The sequence below is a fragment of the Pteropus alecto genome, unplaced genomic scaffold, assembly GCF_000325575.1.
Source record: "Pteropus alecto unplaced genomic scaffold, ASM32557v1 scaffold67, whole genome shotgun sequence".
Taxonomy (NCBI): Eukaryota; Metazoa; Chordata; class Mammalia; order Chiroptera; family Pteropodidae; genus Pteropus; species Pteropus alecto.
The window spans coordinates 662,981-687,468 of record NW_006441061.1 but is presented as its reverse complement, the minus strand read 5'-3'; the positions used below and the strand labels follow the sequence as shown (position 1 = coordinate 687,468).

The following is a 24,488-nucleotide window of genomic DNA, read 5'->3' as shown; positions in this document are numbered from 1 at the left end:
GGAAGAGAGAGAAGATGCCCAGGAGGGGGCTCCAGGCCACCTGCTGTGTGAGGATCAAAGAGTTGAAAGGTCAGAGGGTGCAGCTCCCTTAACCATATCTGTCTGTGCAATAGCTATTTCAGATTGTAAATCTTGATGATTTCATTAAGTCCTCCTGGCCGCTACTGGGGCATTGAAATAATAAAATTTTATATCTGTTGCCTTTCCTGCCTCTGGCAGCCAGGCTGACGCATTCTCTGCAAAATGGGGCGTCTTTATGAAAACCTTTCTTGGACCGATCAGAGCTGCCCTAATGAAGCTTCAGATTGGGAAGTTGGGGTTCGCAGCACCTCATCCTCTGGAATAGTTTGTTTTTGTTTTTGTTTTTGTTTTTTTAAAAAAAAAAAGAGAAAAAGCACTCAAACCATTTAGCAGCCTTTGGGATTCAGGTAGCGCCTCTTCTGAAAAGCAGGTCACCAAATATGACCTATTGCTAAATGCTTCATCTTACGCACAGGAAGCGAGGTGCACTTCCCAGTGCTGCCGCTTCTGAAACGGCCCCTGTCTCATGCTCCAGCGGCCTTTCTTTTGGGCCGCTCCAAGCAACTATACACACTACTTCCCACTCGGCAGACCTTTTGGGTGTTTTTAGAGACATGTCCCCTGAATATGATTTTCCAAATATTTTCCCTCGATCTTAAAGTTGTTATGGACCTTTAGGGATCCTTGGCTCTTGGGCAAGACGAATCACAGTAATGGCTATTCCTTTACTGCCCATATGTTTCAGACCCCCTGTAGTTTGTTTGAAAAGTTAAGAGATTTTCACAGTGAAGGTGCCATTTCTGAAATTTAAAGTGTTCCTTTTCACCAGGAGATAAGTTCACTCTGATTAAGTCCGTAATTCTCACTAAGCCATGTTTATGGGGGTAATAAACAATGTTTCAGTGTGCTTGTTAAATTGGGTTTCCAACCTCTCCACTCTTTAAAAATTGACATTTCAAATAAAAGGCAGGTGGAGATGGAAGTCCGGGTTTTCTATGGTTAGCGATGAATGAATGATGGCAAGTGGCAGTTATGTGGGAGGAGTGAGGCCCTGTTTTATGAGAGGGTAACCCCAAACCATTTTGGAAGTAGGGAATCAATACCCCCAGTGAAACTCTTAAATTCAAGTCTCATCGTTTCAAATGGGATGGTTACTATTTTTGAAATACCGCCAGATGCATGACATTCATTATTTAATTTTCACAAGTCTGTGCTCTAGTAGTGGTGGCCCAGTGGTACAGATGATGAAATCTAGACACAGAGAGGTTAAGTAACTTGTCCAAAGCCACACAGCTCATAATTAGCAGGACTAGAATTCAAACCCAGTTATTTTGTTATGTAACGTGTACAAAAGAAAAGTATGGTACCAACCTGGCTTTCAGGGTCTGTTCACTGTTATGTATCTAGTCTCTGGTAATTCCATCCATGGAGGTTATAAGAGAAATGTGTGACACGGTCAGGGTCTTCATATTTGCTGAGCCAGGAGAGTAGAGGGGGCTACGCAGAGGGGGCTCTGGGACCAGGCTCTGGGACCCGGCAGTCCCAAACTCAGCTCCTAGCTCTGTTCTTACTCCAGGGGCAAGAGCTTCAGTTTTCTATTCTGTAAAATGAGAATAACAATACCTATTCCATGAAATCGCTTTGAGGAGCGATGAGATAATACATTTAAAAATATAGTATTTAAAACCTCTGCAGTACTTTATAGGTGACAGTGGTGTTATTGCAGTATATGTGAATATATAGTAAGATTAAAACAATTATTTTAAGGGAAAAGTGAAAAGTACACATGAAATACTTAGAAACATCACTAGACAAGTTTTACGTGTATGTTGCTCACTGTACTTGGCTTAGGCCCAGAGGAGGCAACTCTCCATGGGAGCAGGACTAGTCAGGAAGGCTTTGTAGAAGAGCAGGGCCCTGTGGGGTGGAGATAATCATGGTGCTTGATGCCTGAGCCGTCTTCACATCTTACCGAGTGCTCTGCCACCTCATCTCTCCTTTGGGCTTTGCAGCGGTGGTGAAAAGTGTCGACACCTTCCGTGTCCTCTTTTTACACATGAGGAAGCAGTCTCCAGCAGTGGGGAGGACGCTTCAGGTTGAAGCAAACACCAGCAGAGTCAGAGGTGTCCATGGGCTCACGCCTCCGTTCTGAGGGCGGGGAGGATGCCCGGCTGGATGGTGGGGCTGCTCTGAGGTGGACTTGCAGGGAGTCGCCAGGAGAGCCGACAGAGCCGAGCGCTTAGAAGGAGACCAGCTGGCCCTCACTGAGCTTCTGCCTATTGCTGGCCCTCCATCAAACGCAGTTTCCAAGGTAATCTCAACAATCCTGAAGGTTAGGGCCATGACCCCAATCTCACAGAGAAGGACACTGAAGGAGGTGAAGTTGAAGGGCCTTGCCTAAAGCTACCCAGCTACTGAGTGAGTCAGGACACCAGCCTTGGGGACTTCCCGACCTTGTACCCAGGACCGTGCACGGGAGGGACTCGGACGTGCCCCGTGTCAGTGGGGATGTTCCGCCAGAGTGAGGTCTGTTCTGCTGCGTATTACGGTGCTTTTTCTTGTTTATTGGTTATAATTTAGTCCACCACGCCCTATCCACACCCTCCCACAGGGGGGCAGGAGCCCCTGGAATTCAGAGATCCTGTTTTAGTCATCTCTGTGTCCTTAAGCCCTAGTGTAAAGTTGACAGGAAATGACTGACCGAATGAATGAATGAATGAATGAATGAGTGAACGAAGCATGTCCAGTGGCTGGATGGTCAGGAAGGAGAACTAGCCCATGGAAGAAATAGCCCCTTTGACAACCCGGGTTGGAAGTCTCTGGATGTGTTCACGAGAGTCAGTGCTTATTACCGAGAGAGGAGCGGATTTGGCCTGACCCGCGAGGTGCTTACAGCACTTCCCTCCCCTGCCAAGCTTCTGTTTCTGTTTAAAGCGCACTGGGAAATTCCAGCGGTGTTTTCAGGGCTCCTCTGAACTGTCGGGCTTAGATTTTTAATTTTGCGGAGCAGGAAGGAGCAAATCAGTGACTCCTGCCTCCAAAGAAAAACCACGACGTTTATCAACTGCTTGGCAGCTCAGTGACCTTTGGGGCCTGAGGAAGGGAAGGGAAATGTCACTCTTCCCTCTTTGTATATCCGAGCTTTCGGGAGGGAATAAAGGGTTTAGAGTCCCTGAATACTTGCCTTTCCTCTTCCTGTCCTTGCCACTTTCTCTCTTATTTCTCGTTCCTTTCCTCCGCAGAGGCCTCTGGCTCCCCACGCTGTTCTTTGTTGCGTACTCGTGTATGCGCGTGCGTTTGAGCACATTTTCTGTGTGCTGTCTAGTGGAAAGAACATTGGCACGAGGAACCCAGATTCGGATCCTTTCTCTGACAAACACCAGTGTGAGAACGTGGGCATACTGTTTAATCTCTTTCGCCTTAATTTTCTCATCTATCCACTGGGTATGATATTCTGTGGGAAAGCCTCTCCCCTGGGAATTTTAGTGGGGCCTGGGCCAACCACCAAGCCATCGAGGGCTCTATATTCCTCTCTAGGTGCCTAACAGACATCTAGTAAGTTACAGTTGCTCCCTAAGTCTGTTGATTGAAACAACGTGTCAGAGCAATTGAGAAGATGACGGGGTAGTACAGAAGCATTGGTGTTCGACTGGGTTCAGGGTTTAGCTCCACTGCTTCTAAACCAGAGGACTTCGGACAGGTTATTTTACCTCTCTGACCCTTAGTTTCTTTGCCTCTCCACAGGAGTGTCGTGAGGATTATGTTAAATGGTACATGTGCAGGGTCGGGCCATGGGAGGAACACATCAGCCAGTGGCTCTCGTTTTGCTGTGAGGGCCACTGAGAGGGACGCTGCGGCTCGGTGCTGCACAGCTAGGAGTGGAGTTGGCCTGAGCGGTGACGGCGTGAAGCCCGGCAATAGTCGGTTAGGATAAAGTTTGGATTAACAAACGATTAAGCTGTAATTTTTGGTTTAGTTTTAACCATATCTACTTTTCAAAATTGGAAGGAAAAAAAAAGCTGCTGAGAAGTCAGACTTAAGGGAGACATAAATAAAGTGTAATGTCAGGAGCCATGTCCGTTGTCCCTCTTCTAGAGGGAGGAACTGGACTTTCTTTGAGGCAAAGCAGAGCGTTTTGTGGGTGTGATAGCGCTCTGCTCCAGGAGGATGCTGCGTCCTCTTGAGCAAGGTGTCCTTGCAGAAGTGTGTCTGGACCGTCCCCTTTGCTTCGTGGCCTAGTTGCTGGTTTCAGAGGTGCTATCTCAGGTGCTGGCTTGGCCACAGGAGAGGACACTTTGCTTACAGGCCCCAGGGGTCACTACAGCAGGGAGAAAGCCTGCGGTGGTCAAGGCCAGCACCCTGAGCAGATGGGAACATGGCCATATAGGTGCAAAATAAATATTTCCATGTCGTTGTTTTTTTTCTTTTTACTTAATCCTCTCACAATTCTGAGTGGCATGTGGTTACAGCCCCATTTTATAGATGAAGAACTGAGGTTCTACTAGGTGTAAGTAACCTGCCCCGGGTCCTACGAGGAGCAACTTAAGAGGATAACATCCAAAGCCCAGTCCATCCGATTCATACCACTGCTCCTCTCCCCAACCAAACCATGCTGAGTCCAGACGCCAGCATCTCTCAGAAGGTACCCAGGGATGTCGCTGCTGTGCTCTTCCCTGGAGAGGGCACAGAACAGAGCGAAGGAGCCATGTGTGTTCTGGAGCCTTTACTAACTTTACCAACGAATTTTCCGACAGTGAAAAATATTCTAGATTGAATCCTTTCAATCAACAGAATTATTGTTATATTGTTTTTCCATAACAATAGTTAATACCCTGTGCTTGTCATATACCAGCCACTATCCTAAGTATTATATATTAACTCATCTAATCACCATAATAATCATGTGAAGTTTGTATTACTTTCGTAAACATTTTACTAAAGGATGAGATTTATAAGGAGAGCTACATTCATCCTAAGTGTACAGCAAGATAAGATTTTACAAGGCAAGCATACCCATGTAACCACTACCAGATCAAGAAACAAAATATGGGTGCAAAAGGTAAAGGGATTAAGAAGTACAAATTAGTGTTTACAAAATAGTCACGGGGATGTGAAGTGGAGTACAGCATAGGGAATATAGTCAATAATATTGTAACGGCTGTGTGTAGTGCCAAGTGGGTACTAGAGTAATTGGAGGAATCGCTTTGTAAATTATATAAATGTCTAACCATTGTGCTGTATGCCCGAAACTAATATAAAATTAAATTAAATTAAAAAAAATATTCCCAGCTCCCCAGAAGCCCCTCGTGCCCCCTCGTAGTTGCGCTTCCTCCGAGCGAAGGGTGACCATGATCCCGGGTGTTAGCACTACTTTGATCTCATTATTCACATGAGGAAACTAAGGCACAGGAGAGTTAAAGGGTTTGCCAAAGGTGGCACAGTGGTAACTGGCAGAGCTGGGAGTCAGCCTGGCAGTCTGGCCCCAGAGAGCGGGCTCATACCGCATCCCTGGGACATAGAAGAACGATAGGGCGGTGGTAGTTTAGAGTAACCTTTGGTCTGAAAACCAGGTGTTTAGATTCTTAGTCTTGAAACTCTAATCCGTGTTACTGATACAGCTTTGAAATTGCAAGGATAGAAACTCACTTTTTATGGCTCCGCATTTATTGCTCACTTACTGCAAACAGGTACTGCATTCAAGTCTTTACACATATTAGCTAGCTCACTTCGCCTCACAATGCAACTGTAGAGTAGGTAGTATTTCTCCATTTTATGAGTAAGAAAACTGAGACTCAGAAGTAAAGAACCTGCTGGAGGGTACATGGTAGCAGAGGCAAGGCTTGAATCTGGCTGTCTCGTTCCAGAACCCATGGTCATCTTAACCATCACGGTGACTCCTAGCTTACGTTTGTGCCGACTGTGAATTAGTTCTACACTAATTAATCGTGACAACTTTACACGTTGTTGTCATTGCCGTCATGTTGTTATTCCCATTGCTCCTCCTTGAGCAGACTCCAGTTTGCTTGCGTTGGGCTCATGTCACCCGCTTGGGCTCACGCTGACGCCTGCTGCCAGGCCTGCCTCCTGGTAGAGTGGCTGCAGCCACAGCGTCTCATTCATTCTCCAGTCAGTGAGCATCTGCTTGTGTTGGCCCTGGTGCCGGGCCCTGGGGGTAGAGGGGCAGATAAGGCTCAGCTCTGCCCTGGCGCTGGTCCCGGCGAAGGACAGCAGAAGACTTGCTGCGTGCTGGCTCACTGACGTCGTGCGTGCCCCTTCACCGGCCCACCGCCTCCATCCCCGAGAGGGCGCCCGGCCCTCAGCCGAGGGGGCGGCGGTGGAAGTGGGCCCCTGCCCCTCCAGGCCCGGGACCCGCTGCTTTTCTCCACCTCCCGCCTACGGCTTCCTCACCCGGGGTGGGGGGCACCACGTGCTCCTGACCACTCCTTGGACCCCCCAATTACATGGCCAGTGAAAGCCTCGCTGTTCAGTGTGTGACTTGGTTCTAAGTCCTCCTTTTTGTCATTAGCTGCCCAATCCTCTCCATGGACAGGCAGGGTCACTCCCAACCTGGGTGGGGGATTTAGTTTGAACAAGTATAGTTGATATATATCTATCTATATCTATATCTATATATCTATATCTATATCTATATATATATATTAGGGAAACCTTATCTATCTATCTATCTATCTATCTATCTATCTATCTATCTATCTATATTACTAAGATCAATTTCAGAGTTCTAGGGGCGCTGGATTTTTATGTTTATCCTAAGAGGGAATTAGTGAAAAACAAAGTTAAAAAATCCTGGGCTAGACAAAAAAGAAGAAGGCAGGGAACCAAACACAGCTGCAAATCGAAATGTGCTTTGGGGTAACGGCCCAGGGAAAAATTATCTTGTCATGTAGCGTTCATTCACCACCATTCATGCATTGTTATTTTTTACTGTCCTTTGTGATTTTATTCTGTTTTCTGAACATAGGACTAGTGTGTTTATCAGCTTCATTGGAGGTATAATTTATGTACAATAAACCATCCACTTATAGCGATTCAATTAACTTTGACAGTTTTAGATATTCATAAAACCACCACCACCACCACCTCAATAAAGATACAGAATATTCCCATCACCCTCAAAAGATCATCCTTTTTGATTTAACAAATGCTTACCTTGAGCTGTTCTTGTGCCAGGTACCAGTCTGAGTACGTTAAAAACGTTAACCCATTTAATCCACAGAACAAGCCTGTGAGGCAGGCGCTGCTACCATCCCCAGTAGAGGAGGAAACCGAGGCACAGAGAGATCGAGCGAAACACCGCAGTTTACACAGCTCTTGGGTGGGGCCGAGCTAGAACTCAGACTGCCTTCTGGATCCTGTGCCCTCCGCTTACAGGCTGTACCGTATCTCATTCATTCATTCAAGAATTGCCTGCTTTGGGATATGAGCTGAGAGTACAGAGATCTGGCTGGTGACCCCCAAGAAACCCACAGACTAGGGGAAGATTTGAATACCTGTAGAAATAACTCTAGATTGACTTTTTATTCTGGTTGTGGGACTAAGCACAAGGGACCTCAGGGAAAGGCAAACTTCCTGCTACCTCAGGCCCTCTGGACTGCCCCTAGCCAGGCCCAGCTGAGTTCTCAGGAACCTCTGAAGGAGAGGGGAACAGACAGGCAAGAGAGCCACTGCTGGCCAAACTCCTGTTCTGGAGGTCCTGAGAATCCTGTGAACTCTTTGACACTCACTCACTTGTCCTCGCAACTCTGTGAGGTGGGTCTTGTCACGATGCCCACCTCACGCATGAAAGCCTGGGGCACATAGGAGTTTGGGTGAATTGCCTAAGGCAATCCACGAGGTAAGGGACAATCCAAAGGTGACACTTACATTAGAGCCTATGTGCTCTCGGCCGCCCCAACCACCTCCCATACTATGATTTTTCCCTTCCTTGTCCTGAAAGGCAGGGGTCAAGCTAAGTCCCTCTGTGCCAAAGCATAAAGGGAAAAACTTTTCCGATTAACAGTATTTATGGGAAGATGCCATTATTGTGTATTTCTCTGTGCGAGAATGCCATTTGGAAAGCCAGTGTGTGTGTGTGTCGGGGTTTTTTTTTTTTTTTTCTTTTTTTTCATTCTGAGAAAAAGACTATAGAGTCTGGTGAGGGGACGGTTTGCAGCTGGCAGGAGCTTTGGCATATGTTGTAACTAAAAAGAGAGAGAATGTGTCGGTGGGGCCAGCTACCGGAGAGCCGCCTCGGTGTGCTGCGGGACTAGTAAGTGCTTTAATTGGGTAGGGTTTCTGGAGGACTATTTTGACATCTGCTCATGTCTTTGCTGATTTTTCTTCACTTGGAGTAGGAAACACAAGCTGTGGATAAAATGACTTTAAAATAATTGGAAGTAAAGCTATCTTTCTCAAAGTCGAATTTGAGAGGAACACTTTTTAAGAAGTGGAAAGTAAATTCTTCTTCCAGGAATCCATCCTGAAGCTCAGGGCTTTGTGCCTACGGACTTCACGACAATATTACGTGTAATAATTTCTTAACAACTGGAAATAACAGCCAACAAAAGGGGCCTGGTTGAGTTTGTTTCCGCGAAGCTAGACATTTTGTAACAATTAGTAATGATCTTTACAAAGCTTTTAATGAAGCGGAGCATGGCTTATATGGCAATGAGAAAATCAGAAACATGAAGAGTTGTTCCAACTGTGTTTTTAAAAGCAGGGATGGAGCAGAGAGGGATGTCGAAGGAAGCACTCTATTTTATCTCCAAATAGAGGGATGAGGGTAACCATAATTTTCTTTGAATTTTTCTGTCTTCCCCACTTCTTTTTACAATAGGCATGTGTAATTTTTATGATACAAAAGACAAGAGAAAGCAGGTCCTGGGAATGTTGGCCTGACTGCGTGTCCGAGCATTGGTTTGGGGACACCTTCGGAACGAGTGGGTCGTCAGACTAGGTTCAAAAGTGCCACTCAGTAGCGATGTGATTTGGGGCAGTTTCTTGACTTCTTGGAGCCTCGTTTCCTCGTCGTCACCGTGGAGATGGTAGTTTCTTCCTCATACCATGCACGGGGTGGAAGGACCTGGCACCCCGGAATGGCCCACCTTCCTTCTTCACCAGCGCCTCCCACCCCACCCATAGTGTGAGCGTTTTTATGGGTTTCGTTTTTGTTTTTTTTCCCTTGTTTCTTTGTGCCTTTCAGGGGTAAGGCACCATTCGGCCGAGCTGGCCTCCGATCCTTGCCTCAGGGACACTAAGCTTCAGGAAGGCCCCTGAGCCCGTGCCAGCCCCTTTGGAAGAGTCCTTGCCGGCGGGGCGGGGGATGGGGGGTGGCATTGTCCTCTAAGAGGAAACCATGCTGACCCAGCTCCTGCTTGGAGCCTGGTGCTTGGGCATCTTGGTTACTAAGGGGACCCTGGCCCGCTAGGTCAGCAAAAAGGGCCAGGCTTTTTCCTCTCCTTCAGCCTGCCGCCATTGTTAAAAAAGTAAACACTCCACACAGCTTAACCAGCAAGTCCTCCAGTCAGGAGTGGGAAGAAATCAAAAACCTGCCCTAGCTCAGCCGTGGAGGGCCCAGAGGGCTCGTCTGTGCTGCCAGGGCCCCACTGGGAACACAGAAGGAATGCCAGTTCTGGTCTAGAACCAGCACCTCCTCTCTGGGCCCCTCAGCCCCTGAGCCCTCACTCCAGCGGCCAGGGCCTCCTCCCCGCTTCTGCAGCTCTTCGGAAGGTCAGATGCAGCAGGATAAGGGATTCTGGGGTGCGGCAGCCCTCAGCTCAGTCCTCGAGGCCTCCCCCACTCGTTGTGGCTCAGCCCTTGGAGTCCCTTTGCTGATTCTGTGTCTGGGGCCCATGTCTTTGAAATGAGAGCCCAGTGGTTGCCAGGAAGGGGACAGAGGTTTCGCCCTGAGGCCATTGCCTCTTGGACTGGCCGTGGCCGATGTGCATGTTATAAAGTCATAGCTGCTCCTTATTAGTAGCTGCATGTGCCCAGCACCGGGCACACGCTACCTCTGATTCTCGCAGCAGCCCGGGGACAGTGATGAGAGGGTGGTCACAGCCACTCTCTTGATCTTACAGATGAAGAAGCCACGGAGTAGCCACATGGCCTTGGGGAAACCCGTTCACCCCTCTGAGCCTCAGTTTCTCATCTCCGAAACGGGAATGATGATACCTCACCCGCAGCCACATTGCTGAAAACGAAAGAGTCTGTGCAGTGACTGTGCAGTGACTGCCGTGTGAGCTCCGGAGTGTGATATGAGTGACAAAGACTGTCGTTGAGGCTGTTTTCTAACTTGCTGCGGCACCTTGCTAGCTCCCTGCTAGGTACTTAACCTGTGGGATTTCAAAGGGAGGCGGCTGAAGAGCCCTGGGCAATTCCCCCCAAGTCTTAGTGAGCTCATCTGCACGGTGGGGGCTGTGCTTTGTGAAACACTAGTGATGTGTATTGTTATGGACACTGTTTGCTGATAGCATTTTCCCCTGCGAGTGAGGCAGTCAGTTAACGACTGACTTCTTAGGAGGACATCTAGTCCCTTCTGTGTGGGTCTCAGCCCATAGTAGGCACTTAGTTCAAGTTTACGAATTGATAATAGGTTTGTGGACTAGCCCCCGAGGGCTTGAAGAAGTCAGCTGCAGAAGTTTGAGACTCCTGGGTTCCTAAGTGGAGGGATTCCAGGATTTGGCCCTCTGGGAGTGTTATTTCAGCCTCAGGAAGCTTCTGACCAGCAGGGCTCCACCCTCCTGCCGGGAGGAATCTGGAAATGTTTACTCAGGTACCAAGTTGTGTCCTGGAGGCTGGGGTTTGAGACAACAAATGTTGACCAATATTAATGAGCACTTGCCAAATGCCATTCATTTTGTCTGTGCTGGTTATTACCCAGTGGTGAGCCAAACAGATGAGCTCCTAGGAAGGCAGGCAGGCACCTGGGTCCTGGGGTTTGGAGTGACAAGGGCTACGGGGAGCTCAGTCTCACTGAGGGTGTCTAATGACCAGGAGGCTGGTGTCGGGTGCAGACAGCATGGGCTGCTGAGGCGGCCGGCGTGCGTTGCCTCTGCCCCTCACCTCACCTCTCTGCACCTCATTTCCCACAAGTTCCATGAAATGAGGATAATAACATGCGCTTTGTAGGCTTTGATGAGAATTAAATGAGATAAAGTGAGTAAAGCATAGAACAAGCACCAGTGGGCTTTTGGTACCTTGTAATAATTGCCCATTTCCAGAGCACTCGCAAGCTTCGGTTTCGCAGCCGTCGGGACGCCCAGCTCCATCGCTAGCCGGTACGATGCTCTTGAGCGAATTAGGAAAAGGCGTCCCCTCCCTCCTACCACCACCACACCTGTCGATGCCACTCGGCAGGCACGCGGGCTGGCAGATTTCAGCCCCGGCTTGGCTGGCCGGGCATCCTTGGGCCGTCCGTACACGCTTGCACAGTCAGATGCAGTAGCTCAGACTGTGGCTGATAATGAAGTTGATCCCTTACGTATAGGGCGACCTTATGTCCCATTTGATCCCTTTTGCCTGGCATATATCCTCTCTCTTATATCCCAAGTGTCCCAGTTTGGACAAATTATATGGTCTTTCTCCTTAAACAGAACAAAACTAAATAGAGCAGTAGTACTGAAGTTCTAGAGTCTAAAGAAATGAGCTCAGATCTATGATGAGGTAAGAGGATTGAATGAGATTGGGAGCGGGGGGCAGGCAGGAGAAAAATGGAGGTGGATTTTAGCAGAGGGTAAACAGTGTGCGTGCAAATGGAAACCTCGGGCCGTGCAGTCTCATACTCCTGCGGACCGTGGAGAGCTGCTTCTAGACGGCAGCTCGTTACCCTCCCCCCCCATCACCCGCCCCCGCCGAACACGAACACCCAGGAGGCGCGAATCTCCCTTTCCCCGGACCAGTGGAATCAAGGCTCATGGCCACAGCTTCTGAGCCATGGTTCGCTAGCTGGATTTCTGTGGAAAATGGAACCAAATTTAATGTGTAAGGGAAGCGTTAACATGTTAACACTAGGCCACACACCGTATTCCATACCCAGGCATGACGAGAGACAAGAGAGCTGGGCAGGTGGCCTGTAAATGAGAGCGGGAGCGGACACAGGTGTCCTAAGAGCCAAGCCGCACGTCAGAGTCCTGGGCCAGAGCTTTAGGTCTCAGCTTCTTCTTAAAAAAAAGAGAGAAATGTGGGGGGAAATGACATTGGGGTATGACGCTCTCTCCCTAGCCGTGTGACCGCGGCACGTTAACTTCATGTCTGTGAAAACCTTTCTGCTCCTGGGGCTTGGGGATGACGGTTCAAGCTCATGAAGTTTTTAGACAGTTAAATGGCCTCGCATTGGGCCTGCCCCAGAGTAAGCCTTCGCCAAATGTCACTTTTCCCCCTAGTCCCCTTCCCCAGAGCAGGCGGGGGTGGGGGAGACATCTGTGTCTTATAGTGCTTCAGCGACTTTCTCTTCTGGAACTTTTATTTACAGAAAGTCAGAAACATGGCCCTGGATGACGTCGTGATCCTGAACGTGGACACCAACACCCTGGAAACCCCCTTCGACGACCTCCAGAGCCTCCCGAACGACGTGGTAGGTCACGAGCCCTCGGGGTTCTGACTCCTGCGGTGACGTGAATGTGACATGCCCCTGTGGGGACGGGGAAGGCTGGGGACGGCTGTGGCTTTCCTGTGGCTAGGAAGGACACTTGGTTTCTCTGTTCTCTCTGCAACCTTTGTCTCAGTGAAGAAAGTCGGGAGGTGGTTCGTTCTTTAGTCTTGTTTTGTTCCCATAACTTTCATCTGAAAGGCTGTGAAGTGACCCCAGGGCCTGGACGCCTCCCCTTCCATGGGAGCCTGAGGGTCTTGCCATCCCTCTCCAGCACACTGCCGTGTCCCGGGAGCAGGGCAGCGTCCCCTGTGGTAGGCGGGAGGGCTTTCAGTGTGAGCAGTTTGGGGCACTTCAAACCTACATTACTTTCCTGGACCATCATCAAACGCAGCCATTTTCCCACGTCGCAGGGTATCTGCTGACAGTGCTCTGAAGGCGGCTCCATGTTCCCTAAATCTCTCTGTGACCTCAGGTCTAGACAGAATGTATTCTCTACTTAGCAAAAAGCTGCTGCCTGCCACGCTTGCCAGGCTAACGTGATCTCACACCCGTCTCATGTTGCTTCTCAGAGCGGCCTCGTGAGCAGCTGGTTGAGTAGACCCAGTGTCCCCCAGTGTCCCCCATTGTCTGTATGAGGACTAGGGTTCACTGGGAAGCACGGTTTTGGTGTTTCTGGTTTGACCTCCCTCTGCCTGCAGGATGGTATGTGGAGTTACTCTGGCTTCCAGGTTGAAAGGAGCGTGCTGCTGAGTTGGGGCTGGGTTTGTGTCACTTGGGTTTGGTGGGCACAGCTGCTCCGTTATTGCCAAGAGTGCCAGTGGCACCGCGGCATTGGGTCTCCGGAGACATTGCCGTTTGCTGACGGATGGCTTGCAACAAGGTTTCATCCTCCTCTACTCTTAACTCGCTGCGAGATTTTGAGAGAGTCATTTGTGCTCTGTAAAGATGTTCCATTTGTAGCACAGTGAACAACGGCCACCATTCATGGACTTCCTGCGTGTTAAGCATTGTACCAAGCACTTGTCATTGACCTCTCATTTCCTCTTCACACCACTCTGAGGAAGGTATTTTTCTTATTCCCACTTTACCCACAGAGCTAGAGAGAGGGGGAGCCAACAAGTGAGCCCAACTCTGTCACTCCACAGAGCCACCTGCCCCACTGCCTCTCGCGGTGCCTTCTGCATTCGGGATCACATTCGGTTCGCATCGCAGCCTGTGGAGCAGGTGTTCTCTCCTTTCCACAGGGAGAGAAGGACCTCAGGGAGCACGTGCCTAGCCACAGGCCAGACAGGGTGAGACCGCAGTCTCTGGACCACCCCGGAGCCTGTGCTGCTTCTACTCGATGTCCACTGCCCCACCCCCTCTGAGGCAGAGAGAGAGAGAGAGAGAATGAGAGAGAGAGAGAGATCGAAGAGAGAGAGAGAAGAGAGAGAAGAGAGAGAGATCAGAAGTAGGAAGGATAAAAGTACCAGACACTGTGAGGTTTGCTTTTCATCATGTCAGAACAGGGTGCATGGTTGGCATCTCAGGGCCTCCTAACCGTAATCTGAGTTCTTTTGGTCCAGGGAATGCTACCCTGGTTCCCTCTCAGTGGAAAAGCGCCCTCCTTTGAGCCACAGGTGACTTAGGTATGGACCTTGCAACTGTTGAGTGAATGTGGTGAGTGAGCCTGAGGTATATCAGGTGTAAGGAATGGCCAGGGGCCTGGGGCAACCCAGGATGAGTGACTGGGGCCCAGAAACCGTGGAGAAGACTGACTGGTCCCCTCTGCGGGGCTCCGACCCCCTGCTGGGCATCGAGTGGCAGAAACGCAGCAGACGTAGGCCTCCCCTTCAAAGAGCAAAGTCCATTAGCAGAAACAGGTGTGTAAATTACATACGCATCACAGTATACCAAACCGCGGGCCACAGAGGAAGTAGAAATCAGGCGCAGAAGGGTCCAGGGGGCGACACAGTTTGGGAGAAGGGGATGGAGGCTTTCTGAAGGTGGCACATTCCAAGGTGCCTTTTAAATGATCAGCGAAGTGGCCCCAAAGAACCGGAGTGACTGGGGTATGTTGCTTTCCGTCTCTCAGCCTCAGTTTCCCATTAGGAAAAGAGGAATACCAGGCCTCAGCACGATTGCTAAGCCAAAGGAGGTGGCAGCACTCATCAGGTGCTCAGCACAGTGCGCACATGTGGTCACTGCGCGAAAAATAGCACCCGCGTTTGTTTTCCGGGAAATTGTTGTTACCGTTTACAGCCGGGGTCGGAGGACAGCTCCCTCCCCGTCCTCAGCCTGCACGCGAGGGGCCTCCTGGCTTCCAGGCCGGTTTGTGGTGGGCTTGAGAACGTTGGATGGCAGCGGTTCCCAGCATGGCGCTCTAGACTCGGGAAAGACTCCAGAGATCGCAGTGGGGAGGGAGCGTGGTCTGTGGGACGCGCACTGTGTTTCCATGGACCACACGGCCTTCATTCTGGAAGGCTGTGGAGCCCTTGAGTCCTGGAGAGGAGAAATGTCCCGCCCGGCTTCGCATCCCCGGCGTTCAGTCCTTTTCGTCAGCACAGGCGCAGTTGACCTCGTAATCTTTCCTTCTGCCAAAGCTGCTTGGTTACTGCATCTGACAGACTTGCTCCTTGAGTGATTCTCGGGTCCTCTTCTCCAGCCCCCCTAGATGCCGCCTCATCCAGGCTCATTTCTCTCCAGCACTGTTCCCGTCAGTCTCTGAACTGGCTCTGGACACCCCAGCCCTTCCTTCTTCATGCACCAGAGTGGCCTTTTTAAAACATGAATTTGACGAGATATCCTTCCTACTTATTATTTTTTTTTTTAATTTTTAAAAAATTTCTAAAGAAAAAATCCTTTCATAGCATCCCAGTGCCTATAGATTAGAGGCCAATTCCTTTTGTGGGCTTTGGAGTCAGAGAGCCTCGTACGCACATCTTGGCTTCTTCACTCAGTAGCCGTGTGACCTTGGACAAAATGACTTCAGGTCTCTGAGCCTTAGTTTCCTCATAAGGTAGATGTGACAATGTAATGTCTATGCTCTGTGTGATTCATGCCCTGCGAGTGCTATGGGTGCAGTTCGCGGTGGTGAATGAACAACGCGGATGGTGACTGGCGCGGTACTCAGCGTCCTCCTTCATGGTGCGATGCTCCCGTTTTTCCACAGCCTCAGCTCTCTCCCCTCACTGCTTCGAACCCCGTATCAGAGGTGTCTAGAACGTCCGCATTTCTCCCAAGCTTACATGTTGCTTTATAACCTCGTACTTTGCATACAGAGTTTCTTGCGTCCCAAATATCCTGCCCCATCTGTCAATCTCTTGCTCATTCCTCAAGACTTAACTCTCAACGTTAGACTGTAAAAACCTTCCCTGACCTCTCCAGGTGGATTTGACCGTATCTCCCTCTGTGTCCCCACAGCCCCTTGTACTGCTTGTATAACCGTGCTTACCATCCAGCAGGATAATTTATTACACATTTCTGGCTTTCTCTTTTAATTGTGAGTTCTTTGAGGGCAAGAATCAAGTTTTATTCATCTTTGTTTCCCAGGGATCTAGCAGCCACTGAATAGATAAATGGAAGGATGGAGGGGACATATGGATTGGGTTATTTTGGTAGATGAAATCTTGCAAAACATGGCATCCGTGCTGGAAATTTTATTAAAAGAGGCCTTTGTTCTGCTTCTAGCCATGATGGAATAATTGGAACTAGATTCCCACCCTCACCCCCACCCCCCATCCCCACAATTAACAGCTAAAACTCAGGACAAATATGAAAAGAACTGTTTTTCACATATTGGACAACAGAGAGTGCAGGAGTGTGATCCCTGAGAGAGAGGAAGCAGGGGGACGATGCCTACGATTCGGACCCTGGGCCAGGATGGGGATCCCCAGCAACGTACAGCGGTCTTGCCGGGTTAGAGATCTGAGTTTGAGGGAGAGGTGGTTTTAATTTGTGGGTCTGAGCACCAGACAAGAGGGAGCTACTCAGCGAAAGAGCTCCAGAAATCTGATTGGGTCCCCCTAGCTAATCTGCTGAAGACTGATCTGCCCACCTGTAGGGTGGAGCTCACACAGACTAGGAATCATTCAAGCTCTGACCAGCCAGAATAAGGAGGTCTTGTTGATCATTCAAGATAATGATCAGAGACCCCAGGAGGCCAGGTCTTCGTAGTAGTCTAAATTAGCTCCAAAGTACAGATCATTTTTGCCCTACCCGAACAGAGCTTAAAATCAAGCCTTGAGGAGCATAAGCGAGGACTTCAGGGATGCTGATAATGTGATTTTTTTTTTTTTTGTTAACCTCAGTGCCAGTTAAGTGGGTGAACACCAATGATATTTGTACTTTTATGGATGCGTGTTAAACTTCAATAAAAAGTTTTAAACAAAAATATTTTTTTAAAGGGAAAAAAAAAGCCTTGAAAGGATCAATCTGATATGCAAGAAATTCAACCTCCTGTCAAAATAAACTGCAACCCTCTTTAAAAGAAGACAACAAAATCCAACACTCAACAACATAACGTTCACAGTAACTAGCATCCTGTCAAAAAAGTACTAGACGTGTTGAGATTCAGGAAAATGAAACCCGTAACCAAGAGGAAAATTAGTCAATAGAAACAAATTCAGAAATGACAGATATGATGGAATTAGCAGATAAGGGCCTTACAGTAGATATTATAAAGATTATAAATATGCTCATGGATTTGAAGGAAGGCCTGAACTTAATGAGGAGAGAAACAGAAGGTATAAAAAGAACGAAAGAGAACATCGCGAGGTGAGATCGTAATAACCGGAATAAGAACTTCACTGATAGGATGAAAAGGATCTTAGACACCACAGCTTAAAAGATCAATGAACTTGAAGACATAGCGCTAAAAACTATCCAGTATGAGGCAGAGAAAGGAAAAAAACTGGAAAAGCTTAAGAAAAGCTTCAGGACCCAAAGCACACCATCAAGAGGACTAATATGCATGGAATTCACGTCCCCGGAGAGCAAGGTGGGGAAAGACAGGAAAAAATATTTAAAGAGATTATAGCCAAATTTGTTTTCAATTTTGATGAAAACAATTAACTCAGAGTTCCAAGAAGCTCAGCTTCAAGCATAATGGACCCAAACAAAACCACACCAAGGGTACATCATGAAATTAATGCCAGCGATAAAAAGAAAAACTTAAAATTAGCTAGAGAAAAATAGACGTCGTAAAAGGAAGAAGCGATGGCAGACTTGTTGTAAGAAACTACACAGCCAGAAAATAATAGAATGACATGTTTAAACTAATAAAGGAAAATTTTGTCAGTGGAGACATTTCCAGTGGAAATATTCTTCACCAATGAAGGCAAAATGAAGACTTTTTCAGAAAAACAACAAGTGGAAGAAATCATCATCACAGCGGCACTACAAGAAATGTTAACAGCAGTTCTTCAGGTGAAAGAAAAGTGATCCCATTGAGCAACTTGGACAAGGAAGAATGAAGGAGTGAAGAGCGCCAGAAGTAGTTAATTTGCCAGTACATGTAAGAGACTTCTTTTCTCATTTTTTAATTTCTATAAAAGGTAATCGAGTATTTAAAGTGAAAATAATACCAGTGTATTATGTGTTATCACCTAGAAGTAAAACATATGACAACAGTAACACAAAAGACAGGGCATGGGTGAAGAACTGTTTTAAGGCTCTTAAATTATATGTAAGCTAGTAGTGTTTGAAGGTAGACGATTAAGTTAAAGATGTATGATATAAACCTTAGAGGAGCCACTAAGGAAAAAAAATAAATAAATAAGAGAGAGATATAGTTAATAAACCAATACTGAAAATCCAAAAGATTTTGAGAGAAAAGGATCAAGGAACCATACACAGATGAAACAAATAGAAAAGTTAGCAAAATGATAGAATAACCCAACTATGTTGATTAATACATTACATGTACATGTACAACTATGTTGATTAATACATTACATGTACATCTCCAGTTAAAGGAGATAAATTATATAAAAATCAAGACCTGATAGTATGACTGTGTAAAACCTACTTTAAATATGAAGAGTCGGATATATGAGAAGTAAAAGGTTGGAAAAGATAAACCATGCAAACACTAAGCAGAAGACAGTGGACTGGGGATAAGAGGCAAGTCATCCTTTTAGAAAAATTCCAAATAATATCTGTAGATACTCTCCTCTCTAGGAGAAGGAGCTCAATTCCCCTATCCCCCAATATGCACACACTTGAATGTGGGCTGGACTTAGTGACTCACATCCCCAGACTAGAATATGTAAAGGGGAAAGGTAACTTTAGTGAAGAAATGGCAGACACTCCCTTAATTAAGTGATCACATTTGACATCACAGCGGTGTCATAAATATCCCGTAACTCTGACATGATGCAATGAGAAGTATTTGCGGCCTCTCTGGGGTTCTTTCCAAAACCTCAGGCAAATCATGGCACGAACTTCAGATAAACCCAAATTTAAAATACCTGACTAGTACTTCTCAAAATTATTAAGGTCATAAAAAACGTAAGAAAGAATGAAGAAATGTCACAAACCAAAGGAGACGAAGACGACGTGACAACTAAATGCAGTATGGGATTCTGAGTTGAGTCCTGGGATAGAAAAAGGACATTAAATGAAAAACTGTGAAATCACAAAGAAGTTTGGAGTTTTTAGTTAATAATAATATACCAGTGTTGGCTTCTTAGTTTTGACAAATGTACTGTGTTAACATAAGATACATAAGGGGAACAAACTGGGAGAGGGGTACATGGGTCCTCTCCGTACTATCTCTGCAACTTTTCTGTAACTCTAAAATCACTGCAAAATAAAAAGTATATTTTTTTTAAAAAGAAAGGGGAAAAAAGAATGCAAAAAAAAAGGAAATAAGGGAATATGAACAACTTTATTCCTATAATTTTGATAAATTAGATGATCTCAACAAATATCTCAAAATACACAAATTATAGAAAGTGGCTCAAGAAGAAATAGAAAATAGAAAAATAGCACTGTTCCTATTAAAGAAATTTGAATTTGTAATTAAAACTTTCTCACAAAGAAGATTCCAGGCCCAGAGAGCTGCACCAGTTCATTCTATCATACATTTAAGCAAGAACTAATGCAATCTTACACTAACTTTTTCAAAAAATAGAGGGAAAAGGGACACCTCCCAATTTATTTCATGAGATCAACATTACCCTGACATGAAAACCGAAGAAAGAATTTACAAGAAAAAAATACTGACCGATATGCCTCCGAAATACAGATGTAAATATCTTTAACGAAATATTAGCAAATTGAATCTAGCAGTATATAAAAAGGGTAATACATCATGAGCACGTGAATACAGGTTGGCTAGATATTTGAAAACCAATGTGATTTATCAAACCATATGCAGAAAATGCATTTTAGGAAAAATTCAACACCTGTTCGTGATAACAGCTCTTAGCAAATCAGATATCCTCCTTGTGTTAAAGAGCGTCTGGGAAGAACCTACAGCTAGCATGGCGAAAGACCGAATGCTTTCTTTCCCCTGTGAATGAGAACGGAAAAGGATGTCAGCTCTTCCCATTTCTATTCAGCATTGTACTGAAGGGTCTACAGTTCACTAAGACAAGAAGAAGAAATAAAAGCCCTGAAGATTAGAAAGAAAGGGGAAAAATTGTCATTATTCAGGCAACATGATCACATATATGGAAAATCCTAAAGAATCTCATAAAGGAATTCAGCAAGGGTGCAGGATAAGGTCGGTGTATAAAAACCAAATGTATTTCTGTATACTAGTAACGAGCAATTGAAAATGAAATATTTAAAGTACCGTTTAAATAGCATACAAAACACGAAATACTTAGGAATAAATTTACCAAAATATGTGCACGATTTGTATACTGAAAGCTATAAAACATATCTGAGAAAAAATTTAAAAGACCTAAACAAATGGAGAAATATTCCATGTTTTGGATTAGAAGACTCAATATTTTTAAGATGTTAATTTTTCCTAAATTAATCTATAAATTCAATATAATCTTAACCCAAATTCCAGATGGCTTTGGAAGGAAAAAAAAACTTGATGAGCTGATTCTAAAATATCTATGAATATGCGAAAGATCTAGAATAGCCAAAACAGTGTTGAAACAGAACAAAGTTGCAGGACTTATATTATCTACTTTCAAGACTTACTATAAAGTTATATAGTAAATGTAGATAATGTAGATAGACACACAGTTCAATAGAACAGAATAAATAGTTCAGAATTAGACCTACACATAGATAGTCAACCTGATTTTCGACAAATAGCCAGAGTAATTCAATAGAGAAAAGATAGTTGTTTTGGGGTTTTGTTTTTTTTTTTCCTGCAACAAATGCTACTGGAATAACTAGATCTCCATATGGGAAGAAAATGAATTTTAACTTTTACCTCATGCAAATATTGATTCAAAATGGATTGGAGACCTAAACATAGAAGGAAAAACTATAAAATGAATAGAAGAAAATATAAGAGAACATCTTCCTGGGGTAAGAAAGAGTTCTAGTTCTAGTTCAAAAGCACACACCATAAAATAAAAAGTGAGAACTTGAACCTCATAAAAGGTAAAAAATTTATCCCATCCAAAGTCACTATTACAAAAATAGAGACAAGTCACAGACCAAGAGAAAATATTTCAGTACTTATATCTCTGCAAAAGGACTTTTATCCAGAATATATAAAGAATCCTTAAACTCAATAATAAGACAGCCCGATTAAAAAGTGTGCAAAGGACCTGAAGAGAACCTCGACAATAAAAGATATCCAAATGGCCAATAAGCTCACGGAAAGATGCTCCATGAGGGTACAAATTAATTATCACACTGAAGGTGCCACTATAGACCCATTATGGCTAAAATAAGACTATGAATTTCTTATAAACGTATAAAACATATGCACTATATGACCAAGCAATCCCACTCCTAGGTGGTCACTTAAGGAAATGAAAACTTGTAAACACAAACACATGGATGTGAATGTTTTTAGCAGCTTTATTTGTAACCACCGAACTGGAAATGATCTAAATGCCCTTCAACTGGTAAATGTATAAACAAATGGTCGTCTGCCCATGAAGTGGAATACTACTTGTCAATGAAAAGAAACTAACTATTGCTCTGTCTTACAACACGGATGAATCTCACTTGATGCTAAGTGAAAGAATCCATTTATATGACATTCTGGACTAGGCAAAACTATAGAGATAGAAATCAGATGAATGATTGTCAAGAGGTTGGGGCGATGGTTACATGGCTATACACATCTTTCCAAATTCATGCAACTCATCACTAAAAGCATTAAATTTGACTGTCTGTGAATCATGCCTCAGTAAATCTGACTTAAATTTTTTTTTTAAAGACTGACAATACCAAGTGTTGACAAGGTTGTGGCACAACTGACCTGGAAGAAACTCTCATCACTGGTTATGGGAGCCTAAAAATGGTAAAACCACTTTAGAAAACAGCTTGGCAGTTTTCTGTGAAGTTAAACTCACACCTACCATATAACCCAGCAATCCCAGTCCTGGGTATTTATCCAAGAGAAGTGAAAAAATACATCCAGGTTTGTACATAAATGTTTATAGCAGCTTTATTCATAGTAAACACTGCCTGGAAACAGCCCTCATTTCCATCAGCTGGGAGACGAATACAGTGTCATATCCCTTATTTTTTATCACTGAGTCAGTGTTTCGTTGTAACATGCTTGTGGTACACAAAACAGTTTGTATGTATATTAATATGTAACACTAAGCAAAAGAAGCCAGACACGTGAGAATAGGCTATTCGATTTCCTTTATATAAAATTCTAGAAGAGAGAAAGCCAATCAAACAGTGGATGAAAGCAGATCCATGGTTGCCCTGGGCTAGGACGGAGGACGCAGGAACTGGCTGAGAAGGGCACCAAGGAACATTTTGGGGTGAAGGAAATGTTCTGTGTCCTTGTCGTGGTTACACAGATGTATACAGCAGTCAAAACTCACCAAACTGTACTTTTTAAATGCATGTATTCTATTGAATGTAAGTTATGAGTTAATAAAGTTAAGTTTAAAAAAGAAGAGTTTTTGGAAATTAATTTTAAAAGGAAGTTCTAATATTGAGTAGTTTTCAGAACAGCTCTGCTGATTTTCACATGATTTGTGAAAACGGGTAAAGAGGAAAATTTGGAGGCAGGGTATTAGGCACCTAGACAATTTAGTCTTAAATTTCATAATCTTATCTCAGTTTGCTTTTTCTACCTTAAAAAAAAAGTGAGATTTGCAAGGTTAATGCTGTTGTACTTTGCTGGGTTCCATGAAGCTTGCAAATGTGCTGCTTTTGCCGACAATATCGTTTTGTTCCTTAGCTGTGGATCTTGAAGGAGAAATATGACGAGAATAGTTCATTTTCTATTGATCTAAAGGCCTGTGTACAGACTTCATCTCCAATCCATGTGGGTACGGAGAACAGAAATACAATCGCTCCTTCCTCCGTGGCCATTTAACCGAGGCCGCTTCATCTGCTTCCCTCCTAAAATTTAAAGAACGTCCATTTTTCTTCTAGAGTGTTAAGTGTGAGCCAATGGATAGTGTGTAGGGCTTTTAGACAGCTTCACAAAAGGGAGTTCAGACTCTTCCAGGCTTCCAGTGAAGTGGACGTGCCACACTTTATCGCTGGGGAACAAGATTTCTAATATTCTGTGGCCTGAAATTTGCAGGCTTTTGTGTGTGCACATGTATGTGGAAGCCTTTACCATCTGCTTACTCTTTCTTTTACTTCATGCTTTCTATAACCTGACTGGTGTTCTTTGAAAACATGTTTCTTATATGATAATATATGTAATAGTACATTAAAATGTATATTCCTTTTTGACCTAATAATTCTACTTTGAAGGTTTTTTTCCTGGCAAATACTTCTAAGTGAAGAAAGCCACCCAACCAAATAGCATTGTTTCTGTTAACCAAAGTTGGAAGAAACCTTAACATCCGAAATCAGGGGGGAGCGATTAAGATAATCCCACCACTCTTCAGGGGCATGGACTCTACGGCTGTTAAAAATGATGGTTATGAAGAACGTGGGCAACACAGGAAATGCTAAGGATGCAATTTAGTGAAAGAAGTAGAATATTAAATGATGTATAATGAAGAAAAACAGCCAGATGCACAGAAGTAAAAGCTTTTGAAAAGAACTTCCCAGTTACCAACAGTGATAGTGGTGTATTAGGATGGTAAAATTATGAGTTAACATTTTTTTCTTTTATTTTCTATATTTTCTCTGATACGATTTATTATTCATTTTAGGATGGAAAAAAATCATCTTTCCTCCTCTCCTCTGAAACATTCGAATGTATATTTTCAGGACCATATATTTCCTCTGTCTTCCCCATATTCTTTGCATGAAAAGATCACAAATAATTTAATTAATGCACTTAAAGCCACTTCACCTTGTTATTCTTCTTTGGCAGAATTTTTGAGGGAGACCCAAGCGGTTTCTAAGCATGCGAAGAGACAGGGAAACCGCTGAGCACTGTTCACTGAGCACTGAGAAAGGGGAGAGAGCGAGGGAAGAAAGCTCCCGTTCACAGAGCACCCATAGCGCCCCAGACTCGGGGGGGTTCCCAGTCCTTCTGCACAGCATCCATGCTTCTTCACAAGCTGCACACTGACAAGCACCTCTCAGGCTCCTCTGCCATCACTTCACTGCCCGCACCCCGTTTCTCAGCCACGTGGAGAATGACCCCATTCCCCATTGCCTTAGCTCACATCCCGTGCTCCTTCCATGCCATTCCCTGTGGTTAAGGGTCCCCTCCTTCTCCTCTGCCTGGCAAAAACCCGTTTGTTCTACGAGGCACTCCTGGAATGTCACTTTGACACTTTCTCTTGCAGGTTTCCATAACATTTTCCCCATGCCATTT

At 45.2% G+C, this 24,488-nt stretch overlaps 1 protein-coding gene across 1 annotated transcript in view; it reads left to right on the top strand.

Annotated features, from left to right (window-relative positions):
- The window catches only part of DENND1A (DENN domain containing 1A), a 428,365-nt gene that overhangs the window by 238,548 nt on the left and 165,329 nt on the right, over positions 1-24,488 (top strand). Inside the window, exon 11 of the mRNA XM_025051273.1 lies at positions 12,494-12,595. Coding sequence (XP_024907041.1) covers positions 12,494-12,595 — 102 coding nt within the window. The remainder of the gene's footprint in view (positions 1-12,493; positions 12,596-24,488) is intronic.